The sequence below is a fragment of the Heptranchias perlo genome, chromosome 26 (genome assembly GCF_035084215.1).
Source record: "Heptranchias perlo isolate sHepPer1 chromosome 26, sHepPer1.hap1, whole genome shotgun sequence".
Lineage (NCBI taxonomy): Eukaryota > Metazoa > Chordata > Chondrichthyes > Hexanchiformes > Hexanchidae > Heptranchias > Heptranchias perlo.
In genome coordinates this window covers 5,399,860-5,412,352 of record NC_090350.1, presented here as the reverse complement: position 1 = coordinate 5,412,352, position 12,493 = coordinate 5,399,860, and the positions used below count along the sequence as shown (strand labels likewise).

Here is a 12,493-nt window from a genome sequence, read left to right as displayed (position 1 = left end):
AGGTCATTTTCAGGTTGGCAGGCTGTAGCTAGTGGGGTGCTGCAAGGATCGGTGCTTGGGCCTCAGCTATTTACAATCTATATTAATGACTTAGATGAAGGGACCAAGAGTAATGTATCCAAATTTGCTGACGATGTAGAGCTAGGTGGGAAAGTAAGCTGTGAGGAGGACACAAAGAGGCTGCAAAGGGATATAGACAGGTTAAGTGAGCGGGCAAGAAGGTGGCAGATGGAGTATAATGTGGGGAAATGTGAGGTTATTCACTTTGGTAAGAAGACTAGAAAAGCAAAATATTTTTTAAATGGTGAGAAACTATTAAATGTTGGTGTTCAGAAAGATCTGGATGTCCTCGTACAAGAAACAGAGAAAGTTAGCATGCAGGCACGGCAAGCAATTAGGAAGGCAAATGGCATGTTGGCCTTTATTGCAAGGGAGTTGGAGTACAAGAGTAAGGAAGTCTTGCTACAATTGTACACGGCTTTGGTGAGACCATTTCTGGAGTACTGCATACAGGACTGCAGCGGTTCAAGAAGGCGGCTCACCTCCACCTTCTCAAGGGCAATTAGGGATGGGCAATAAATGATGGAAGCCAGCGACGCCCACATCCCATGAATGAATAAAAAAAAGTTTTGGTCTCCTTATCTAAGGAAGGATATACTTGCCTTAGAGGCGGTACAGCGAAGGTTCACTAAATTGAATCCTGGAATGTGAGGGTTGTCCTATGAGGAGAGATTAAGTAGAATGGGCCTGTACTCTGGAGTTTAGAAGAATGAGAGGACGTCTCATTGAAACATAAAATGATGAGGGGGCCTGACAGGGTAGATGCTAAGAGGCCATTTCCCCTGACTGGCTAATCTAGAACTAGGGGGCATAGTCTCAGGATAAGGGGTGGGCCATTTAAGACTGAGATGAGGAGGAATTTCTTCACTCAAAGGGTTGTGAACCTTTGGAATCCTCTACCCCAGAGGGTTGTGGATGCTCAGTCATTGAGTGTATTCAAGGCTGAGATAAATAGATTTTTGGACTCTAGGGGAATCAAGGGATATGGGGATGGGGCGGGAAAATGGAGTTAAGGTCGAAGATCAGCCATGATCTTATTGTATGGCGGAGCGGGCTTGAGGGACCATATAGCCTACTCCTGCTCCTGCTCCTATTTCTTAAGTTCTTATGTTATCACCAACATTTTGGGGAATTTTAAGTCCTGAGGAAAAGCTAAGGAATTTTCCTCTTTGGAAACAAGCAGACTGGGACTGGGCCAACTGAAGATTTGAAGATTGTGAAGGGTGATTCCAGTAAAGTGTCCCCTGTGATAAAAGGTTAAACTCCCAGGTGGACACAAATGAAAAATGAGGACGTTAAGAGCATGAAAGGAAGTTATGGGGAACTTTTTCACACAGAGTGATTGAATTTTGGAATAAGTTACCAGATAGTGTAATGGGGGCAAGAGACAATGGGATGTGTTTCTGGACAGAGAAGGGGTATGGTGAGAAGTTGGGTAGATGGGATTAATTACAAAAAGGATGGACTCCTTGACCCTCATGATCTTTCTCTGTTCTTAAAATATTTTGCTCTTATTTCCACGTGTGGTATAAATATATTTATGCATTTTTTTAAAAACACTTTGGCTTTGTATTGGATAAACATGTAGATGAATACAAGGATTTTTGATGCTTTTTTACCTTGTTTCAGTAACCAGAGGCTGGGCTTCAGAGACAGAATGAAGATGAACAGTCCAAGGATTCAGAGCATGAGGAGCAAGCAGGCATCTGCCCCGAGTATCCAGCGCTCGCCCAGTGCAGAGAATGCGACGCAGGTCAGCCCCACCAAGGTGCAGAAGAGTTGGAGTTTCAACGACAGAACCCGCTTCCGAGCATCACTCCGGTTAAAGCCCAGAACAACAGTGGAAAGTAAGAACAGAAGAATCTCAGAGACAGTGTGGAAATCCTGTCTGAGTTAGCCCTTGGGGCCGATAGCTTGCTGTGCTGTGCTGTCCCCCGGGCGCTCTGTGTGCCTATGCATGAATAAGCTGACCTTTCACATAATGTAGGCTCAGCTCATTTCAGTGTTAGGATTCCTGGAGGTTTCATCACATGATCTCCCATCTCCAAACAATCTTCAGTCAAACAACCTTTTTCCCCTGTCTCCAATATTTTTATAATTAATAAACAAAAGTGTTCAAAGAAAGTTTTTTTAAAACATTTTTTTAATGCCCTTTGACTTTTCTCCCAGGTTTGCTGACAGCAGCGTCCAAGAGATCAATCTTCAATTCATGGAGACTCCAGGGCAATCCTGGAGAGTTGTCCCTCCCCACATGTAGTGCATGATACACTGGGATGGCCAGCGGAGTGGGGAGGAATGCAACACAAGGGCTGGAGTTGGAGGTGCAGCCTTTCGGGATGTTGATTACCCATATGGGGGTGGGGGGCGGTCCGGGACAGCAGAAAACTTCAGATTTTTCAGACCAATGTGCAGAAGAGGAGGCAAGCTGGGTGGCATGAGGGGAAGGGAGGTGAGGCAACCCAGGCAAAATGTTCTTTTTTCTTTATTGTGTCTCCCCTTCAGTGGACTGGAATGTGCCTAGGTATTCCAGTCACATTATGAGAGGCCCCTTCTATTAAACATTTTCTGCAGCCCGAATGAGCCTCATGTGCACTTTATGCACAGGTTCTCAGCACCCTTGGCACTGATCAGCTCCATTGGGTCACAGGCCCAAGAGATTCAGATCCAATAATACAGGAAGCTGACATCCACCATTGCATTATCAGCTCCTTGTATCATAAAGGTAATCACCCCATTGTTCAATTTGATACCAGTAGGAACTTCTCTGGCAAATTATTTGAACAGACAAGCTTTAGGAGGCTGGTTAGAACAGTGGGGTAGCACAATGTCCAGTTACCTCTGGATTCTGGATTCAGATCTAACACAACTGATTGGATGATGTGTAGTTCTGTGCTGTTTAGTTCCCGATTGAAGCGATTTTGGGGAATTGCATAGGACCTATCACACAGAACTGCTCAACTGACTCAACATGTAGGGGGCGCTTTTCTGAGGTTGAAGCTAAGGCACTTTATTGGGGCATTGAAGAGGCAGCTTTATTCTGCAGCTAGCTGTGCTGTACCTGGCCTGGAGTGCTTGATGCGACATTAAGTGCCTGAAATGAGAAGTGTTCCATTCCACAGTGCAAACCTCCCTCAGCTTGATTGAATCAAAGAAATTGCAGCATAGAAAGAGGCCATTCAACCCATTGTATCCGTATTGGTGCTAGCTCTTCAACTGGAGCTACCAACTCTAAGCCCATATCGCTGCCCTTTCCCCGTATACTTTTATGTTCTTTTACAAATACTTATTTAATTCCCTGAAGCATTTTTTGGGATCTAATGGTGACTTAGGTCATTGGAATCTTTGGAATTCTCTACCCCAGAGGGCTGTGGATGCTGAGTCGTTGAGTATATTCAAGGCTGGAGCTGCGGATGGACTCACTTTGGAGCATCCGCGATGCTGAGAAAGTCGTGGATAGCACGTTCAGTGAGTTGGTCACACCGCAGATAAAAATTACTGAGGGAGATAGTGAATGGGTGACCAACAGACAGAGGAAGAGTAGGAAGGCAGTGCAGGGGTCCCCTGCGGTCATCTCCCTCCAAAACAGGTATACCGTTTTGGATACTGTTGGCGGAGATGGCTCACCAGGGGAAGGTGGCAGTGGCCAGGTTCATGGCACCGTGGCTGGCTCTGCTGCACAGGAGGGCAGGAAAAAGAGTGGCAGAGCTATAGTGATAGGGGACTCGATTGTAAGGGGAATAGACAGGCGTTTCTGCGGACGCAACCGAGACTCCAGGATGGTATGTTGCCTCCCTGGTGCAAGGGTCAAGGATGTCTCGGAGCGGCTGCAGGACATTCTGGAGGGGGAGGGTGAACAGCCAGTTGTCGTGGTGCATATAGGCACCAACGATATAGGTAAAAAACAGGATGAGGTCCTACAAGCTGAATTTAGGGAGTTAGGAGTTAAACTAAAGAGTAGGACCTCAAAGGTAGTAATCTCAGGATTGCTACCAGTGCCACGGGTTAGTCAGAGTAGGAATGACAGGATAGCTAAGATGAATACGTGGCTTGAGAGATGGTGCAAGCTGGAGGGATTCAAATTCCTGGGCCATTGGAACCGGTTCTGGGGGAGGTGGGACCAGTACAAATTGGACGGTCTGCATCTGGGCAGGACTGGAACCAATGTCCTAGGGGGAGTGTTTGCCAGTGCTGTTGGGGAGGGTTTAAACTAATGTGGCAGGGGGATGGGAACCGATGCAGGAAGTCAGTGGGAAATAAAGTGGTGACAGAAACAAAAGGCAGTAAGGGAGAGTGTACAGAACATGACCGGACAGATGGTCTGAGAAAGCAGGGCAAAGACCAAGGGAAGTCTAGATTAAACTGCATTTATTTCAATGCAAGAAGTCTGATGGGCAAGGCAGATGAACTCAGGGCATGGATGGGTACATGGGACTGGGATGTTATAGCTATTACTGAAACATGGCTAAGGGAGGGGCAGGACTGGCAGCTCAATGTTCCAGGGTACAGATGCTATAGGAAAGATAGAGCAGGAGGTAAGAGAGGAGGGGGAGTTGCGTTCTTGATTAGGGAGAACATCACGGCAGTAGTGAGAGGGGATATATCCGAGGGTTCGCCCACTGAGTCCATATGGGTAGAACTGAAAAATAAGAAGGGAGAGATCACTTTGATAGGATTGTACTACAGACCCCCAAATAGTCAACGGGAAATTGAGGAGCAAATATGTAAGGAGATTACAGACAGCTGCAAGAAAAATAGGGTGGTAATAGTAGGGGACTTTAACTTTCCCAACATTGACTGGGACAGCCATAGCATTAGGGGCTTGGATGGAGAGAAATTTGTTGAGTGTATTCAGGAGGAATTTCTCATTCAGTATGTGGATGGCCCGACTAGAGAGGGGGCAAAACTTGACCTCCTCTTGGGAAATAAGGAAGGGCAGGTGACAGAAGTGTTAGTGAGGGATCACTTTGGGACCAGTGATCATAATTCCATTAGTTTTAAGATAGCTATGGAGAAGGATAGGTCTGGCCCAAAAGTTAAAATTCTAAATTGGGGAAAGGCCAATTTTGATGGTATTAGACAGGAACTTTCAGAAGTTGATTGGGAGAGTCTGTTGGCAGGCAAAGGGACGTCTGGTAAGTGGGAGGCTTTCAAAAGTGTGTTAACCAGGGTTCAGTGTAAGCACATTCCTTATAAAGTGAAGGGCAAGGCTGGTAGAAGTAGGGAACCTTGGATGACTCGGGAGATTGAGGCACTAGTCAAAAATAAGAAGGAGGCATATGACATGCATAGGCAGCTGGGATCAAGTGGATCCCTTGAAGAGTATAGAGATTGCCGGAGTAGAGTTAAGAGAGAAATCAGGAGGGCAAAAAGGGGATATGAGATTGCTTTGGCAGATCAGGCAAAGGTGAATCCAAAGAGCTTCTACAAATACATAAAGGGCAAAAGGGTAACTAGGGAGAGAGTAGGGCCTCTTAAGGATCAACAAGGTCATCTATGTGCGGAACCACAAGAGATGGGTGAGATCCTGAATGAATATTTCACATCGGTATTTACGGTTGAGAAAGGCATGGATGTTAGGGAACTTGGGGAAATAAATAGTGATGTCTTGAGGAGTGTACATATTACAGAGAGGGAGGTGCTGGAAGTCTTAACGCGCATCAAGGTAGATAAATCTCCGGGACCTGATGAAATGTATCCCAGGACGTTATGGGAGGTTAGGGAGGAAATTGCGGGTCCCCTAGCAGAGATATTTGAATCATCCACCGCTACAGGTGAGGTGCCTGAAGATTGGAGGGTAGCAAATGTTGTGCCTTTGTTTAAGAAGGGCGGCAGGGAAAAGCCTGGGAACTACAGACCAGTGAGCCTGACATCTGTAGTGGGTAAGTTGTTAGAGGGTATTCTGAGGGACAGGATCTACAGGCATTTGGAGAGGCAGGGACTAATTAGGAACAGTCAGCATGGTTTTGTGAGAGGAAAATCATGTCTCACGAATTTGATTGAGTTTTTTGAAGGGGTAACCAAGAAGATAGATGAGGGCTGTGCAGTAGACGTGGTCTACATGGACTTCAGCAAAGCATTTGACAAGGTACCGCATGGTAGGTTGTTACATAAGGTTAAATCTCATGGGATCCAAGGTGAGGTAACCAATTGGATACAAAATTGGCTTGACGACAGAAGACAGAGGGTGGTTGTCGAGGGTTGTTTTTCAAACTGGATGCCTGTGTCCAGCGGTGTGCCTCAGGGATCGGTGCTGGGTCCGCTGTTATTTGTTATTTATATTAATGATTTGGATGAGAATTTAGGAGGCATGGTTAGTAAGTTTGCAGATGACACCAAGATTGGTGGCATTGTGGACAGTGAAGAAGGTTATCTAGGATTGCAACGGGATCTTGATAAATTGGGCCAGTGGGCCGATGAATGGCAGATGGAGTTTAATTTAGATAAATGTGAGGTGATGCATTTTGGTAGATCGAATCGGGCCAGGAACTACTCCGTTAATGGTAGGGCGTTGGGGAGAGTTATCGAACAAAGAGATCTAGGAGTACAGATTCATAGCTCCTTGAAAGTGGAGTCACAGGTGGATAGGGTGGTGAAGAAGGCATTCAGCATGCTTGGTTTCATTGGTCAGAACATTGAATGCAGGAGTTGGGATGTCTTGTTGAAGTTGTACAGGGCATTGGTGAGGCCACACTTGGAGTACTGTGTACAGTTCTGGTCACCCTATTATAGAAAGGATATTATTAAACTAGAAAGAGTGCAGAAAAGATTTACTAGGATGCTACCGGGACTTGATGGTTTGACTTACAGGGAGAGGTTAGACAGACTGGGACTTTATTCCCTGGAGAGTAGGAGGTTAAGGGGTGATCTTATAGAAGTCTATAAAATAATGAGGGGCATAGATAAGGTCGATAGTCAAAATCTTTTCCCAAAGGTAGGGGAGTCTATAACGAGGGGGCACAGATTTAAGGTGAGAGGGGAGAGATACAAAAGGATCCAGAGGGGCAATTTTTTCACTCAAAGGGTGGTGAGTGTCTGGAACGAGCTGCCAGAGGCAGTAGTAGAGGCGGGTACAATTTTGTCTTTTAAAAAGCATTTGGACAGTTACATGGGGAAGATGGGTATCGAGGGATATGGGCCAAGTGCAGGCAATTGGGACTAGCTTAGTGGTATAAACTGGGCGACATGGACATGTTGGGCCGAAGGGCCTGTTTCCATGTTGTAACTTCTATGATTCTATGATTTGGACTCTAGGGGAATCAAGGGATATGGTGATCGGGCAGGAAAGTGGAGTTGAGGTTGAAGATCAGCCATGATCTGATTGAATGGCTGAGCAGTCTCGAGGGGTCATATGGCCTACTCCTGCTCCTATTTCTTATATCCTTATGTTCTTGCAGGTATTTGGCAGTTAAAGGTCAAATCAACAGAGGCAATACAAGAGAAGGCTCCTACAAGCAGGCGAAGGCCACCATGGATCAAAATTAAACATTTCTGGGGATGGCAGGGGAGGAGGTAGCAGTCCTCCCCATCGGTATTGGCTCAAAGTGGCACCGAGGGGCTGGAGTGCTGCTGAGGTGCCTCAAACCAGTTAAGGGGAGGGCCCCTCATTTGCTTCACCTTTGGCTTAGTGAGCTTTGCATTCACTGGATATTAATTGTCACCTGAATGGCCATTCTTCATGTGTGAGCCTAGATGGTGAGTGTTGACCAACTATTCTACCATGGAGAACATCACAGTCAGACCAGATCCTGTCCTCACTTAATGTCCACTCACACACACACACACACACACACACACACTCGACAGCCGGAGTCACTGGACAGTAATCTGGAGCAGGAATCCTGCCTCCTTCCCAGTCCAGGAGCACTGAGGTTAAGTGTAATGCCCCTACTGCAACCCCAAGGGGGTGATTTTAGGAGGCAATTGCGGTGCGTTGGGGGTGGGGGGCTCCAAAAATCGCGGAAATCCCGGCTCCAACCCGCCAACTTCCGAGTTTCCCAGGGACCCATCTGTGTGCGTGTGGGCGACCCAAAAACAGAAGTCCCGCCGGCAATTAAAGCCGATGGGATGACCGTTAAATAGCCAAATGTATCTCATTGAAGTACTTAAGGCACTTTACCTGTGACAGATGAAGGGATCAGAAAGATTTTTAACTTACCTGGCTTCTGAAGGGCCGGATCAGGGAAAAAGAAACTAAATAAATTAAATAAAAAACAATGCAAGGAATTGAAAACACTAAATGAACCTACCTTTGAAACCTGTTCCAATGTCCGATGTCTCCCGCTCCGATGTCCCTCCCTCTCTTCACCCTCCCAATGTCCCCCTCTTCACCCTCCCGATGTCCCCCCGATCTTCCCCTCTCCCCCCGCGATCTTCCAGTCCAGCGCCGGATCTTCCAATTCCCCCCCCCCCCCGCCATCCGATCTTCTGTTCCAGCTCTGGATGACATCTGGCTCTTTCTACCCCCGCCCTCGCATTGCAGCTCCTGACAGCAGCCAGCCTGTCAATCAGACTAACTGCCAGGCGCGAAACCCAGAGAGGACGTTAACCACTATCAATCAACGTGCGATCGTGTCAGAAACGGTAAGTTTGGTTCATGCGGGTTTACCACGTGCCCAATCGCCCCCCCCCCCCCCCGCCCCCGCTGCCATCACACCTCCCCGTTAATATCAGGGCCAAAGTAACTCCACACAGACTGGGGATCAAACATGGGATCTTTCTGGCCTGTACAACTCAGTATCTGATACCTCTCTCTTTAAAATGGGTCCTGATGGCGAGATGCTATCTCTTCGGGAAAATGTCAAGACGCACAGGGGGTGTCATCGCAGTGGCTAGTGTCTCTTTAATTGGGTGCGATGGTCCAAGGCCTGTCACATGCCCAATGTGCTTTACTTCCCAAGTGAGGTCCCAAAGTGCTGCCAACATGGTGGGAACATGAGCCCCTTCCAGGTATTTGGCCGTTGACTTCAGATAAAAACAGGATCAGGCCCAGCTAAGATGCTTTCCATGGTGGAAAAACCTATCACATTCACTGTCCAGGCTCACACAGTTGTTATGGAGAGGAAGCGGAAAGTTGGGAAATGAGAGAGTCTTGCTCCTCAGGACTTTTTTATAAAGAGGGTCTTATGTTAGGACACTTTAACTGTTATCGTGACTACACTTCAAAAGTACTTCATTGGCTGTGAAGCACTTTGGGATGTCCTGAGGTCGTCAAAGGCGCTATGTAAATGCAAGTCCTTTCTTTTTTTCTTTGTTTAAAATCCAATGCAGAGTGTTAACATACTGTGATGACTCTTTTCTTTGTTTTTCTTTAAGCTGAGAACCTGGGAGATGACAACTATGATGAAAAGGCGTTTCATTGTGACATGAGTATGGAAGATGTAACACCCATCGTGAAAACCCTGATCCGAGCCATTAGGTCAGTGTTTCATAACAAGGCGTGGCATGGGGTGCTAGCGCTGCCACAAACTGCACTGACAGCAGCACATCCTGGCCAATGAAAAATCAGATTACTGAGAGGTAGGCTTCAGGGCTGTGATTGGCTGAGTCAGCCTTGTAAAATTGTTGGGGTGGGGGGTGAGTTTCCACAGGGATTCTTCCACTCGCCCGCCATTTTCCGGGGTTTCGTGGCTCTTCCATCGAGGTTGCTATGGGTGAGGAGGAGAACCTGCCCAGAAGGTCACCCCCTTGGTATTTTTACCTGAGGTTAAAGCTTCTGAATCATTTTATCATGGGCGATTCTCTTTGCCATCATGTTGATTATAACAGGCGTAGAGTTAAATGCAGTACTGGAGGGAGATGGAGGATATTTGACCAATTACTATCAAACCTCCCGTGGTACTTGTACACACAATATATTATTATGCTGCTATGGTGGAGCTGTGTTTTAAGTTGTCTATTTTAAGCCACAAAGTCTAATTGCTGTAAATGAGCACCTCCTGAGGTCAACCAGAGATTATTTGCTAGTAAATCAATTAGAAAATGTTTTCCTTTGTAGATTGACAGGTGCTTGTAAATCCCTGGATCCTCCCCAAGGCAGGAAAAAAAACAAAAGGAAATGGCTGGTTTTATTTTTCTTAATTATGCTTTTTAAAGTGTGATACAGAAATGTGCATGTATAACCTGAAGATTGATCAATGTGTCTCAAAGCGTTTACATGTGGCTGTCCTATAACGTAACAGTAAATCAGATGATAGTGTTCTATACAGACAGAAGCGATGTACCATGTAATACCAAATGCTGCTGAAGTGAAGTTGTGTCTCTTTAAGGCCACAAAGTCTAATTCCTGCAAAAGAATCTCTGTGTGAGTTGGTATAAAAGTAATTTAGCAGCTGCAGATATTCTGACTGGTATTTTCTTTGGCTGGAGAATTTCTCTATACTTTCAAAATAGTTTCCTTTGTTTCTTTATATTCTTTTTTAAGTGTGACACAGAAATTTGAGTGTGGCACTTGAAGTGTGATGGGGAAGTGTGACAGATCAGAAAGGCATAAGGTCAGAGCTTGGGAACAGGAGCAGGCCATTCAGCCCCTCTAGGTGGAGCCTGATCCACCATTTAATGAGATCATGGCTGATCTGTATCTTAGCTCCATTTACCTGCCTTTGTTCCATATCCCTTGATGCCCTTACCCAACAAAAATCTATCGATCTCAGCCTTGATCATTTCAATTGACCCCAGGATCCACAGGCTTTTGTGAGAGAAACTTTCACATTGCCACCACCCTTTGTGTGAAAAAGTGAATTCTGAGTTCACTCCTGAATAACTTCGCTCTAATTTTAAGATTGTTCTAAATTTCCTCACCAGAGGAAATACCTTTTTTATATCTACCCTATTGAATCATTAAATCATTTTAAACACATTGGGGCCTAGATGGTGATGGCACAGCTGCCAAGGGTTGCGCGAAGTGGGAAGGAACGCACAAAAACCAGAATCATAGGAACAGAGATTCAGGGTGGGTTGTAACACTGGAGAAGTTACAGAGATAGGGAGGGGCAAGGCCATGGAAGGATTTAAACACAGGTTGAGAATTTTAAATTTGAGGCACAGGAACCCGAGTTATAGGACTGATGGGTGAGCGGAACTTGGTGCAGTTACAATAACGGCAGCAAAGTTTTGGAAGAACTGAAGTTTATGGAGGGTGGAGGATGGGGGTAGGTCAGGAGAGTATTGTAATTATAGAGTCTGGATCTAACAAAGGCATGAATGAGGGTTTCAGCGGCAGATGGGCTGAGCTAGAAGCAGAGGATTGCAATGTTACAGAGGTACGTAGGCAGTCTTTGCGACACAAATATATTGGATTGGAAGCTCAGCTTGGGGTTGAATGAGATGTTGAGGTTGCAATCTGTCTGGTTCAATCTGCGTTAGTAGCTATGGAGTCAGCGGTGAGAGCCATAGACAATGGTTTCTCTCTTCCCACTACTTAGAAACAAGCTGGGAACAACAGTACAATCTGGGAAATCAGCTGCTGCAGTGGGTTCCTTGGGTTAGAAGCAGCTTGCAGACTGGTCTGACATCCCCACTGTTCTCTGGAGCCACGTGGTGATGATGATGACACCATCACCGCAGCCAGACAGTGAGGGAGACCCAGCTTTAGGCTGTCTGCCAGAAAGAAATTACTTTCACACCATTCCTGTCAGCGTGTACTCTGATTACTCTCACACCACTCCCTGTCAATCACCCATCGTGTACTCTGATTACTCTCACTCCACTCCCTGTCAGTCACTCATAATGGACTCGGCCTGTTGTCTCTCTAGTTCTTAATCCCGACTTTTGTGTGTAATTTCCCTCTTTTTACCTGTTCTGCACCCTATCTTGCTCCTTGGTTCACCTCACTAACCCTGTACATGCCTGTCTCCTGCTTCCACTCTACAGTTGGGAGTCGGAGCAACTTTATCTCCTTTATAAAAAAAGGTTTTCCCTTGGTTGAACTGGATCCTCTTAAGAGCAGGATTTTGGAGCTAATGATAACCTTTCATTCAGAAGATTGAGATAGTTGAATCACAAGTCAGTCCAATCTCTAACGCAAAACCAGGAATGCAGCAGGTATCTGTTTGCCAGTGCGAGTAACCGAAGGGTTAAAAGAGAGCACCTGAAGAGGCTGGCAGAGATCGCATCATTCCCCATCATCCTATATCCCAAACAAATCTTGCGTCCTCCCTGCTATCAAGAATGTGGAAAAACCACATTTGTTTTCCATTAGTTCAACTGCACTGGAACATTTTTCGAATGCATACCTGCATGGAATGTTCTAGATAGTGATAGAACTAAGGTAATGCTCCTTTGTCTGAAATGGGGGTAAAGGTTAAAAGTTGCAGGATTCAAAGGCCTGCTGAGATATGCCCATTTGTGATATTGAGAAGTGTGTGGCAATTCAGGAGAAGACAATTCCTCTTTAAGGCAGTTGATGAATATTTTAAGTCAATTTATTGAATTTAAT

General features: G+C 45.9%; 1 protein-coding gene across 1 annotated transcript in view; it reads left to right on the top strand.

The window, feature by feature from the left end:
* LOC137342490 (potassium voltage-gated channel subfamily KQT member 4-like) overlaps positions 1-12,493 on the top strand; it is a 541,779-nt gene that overhangs the window by 449,699 nt on the left and 79,587 nt on the right. The window contains exons 9-10 of the mRNA XM_068006381.1: positions 1,697-1,907; positions 9,373-9,475. Of these exons, the coding sequence (XP_067862482.1) occupies positions 1,697-1,907; positions 9,373-9,475 (314 nt within the window). The remainder of the gene's footprint in view (positions 1-1,696; positions 1,908-9,372; positions 9,476-12,493) is intronic.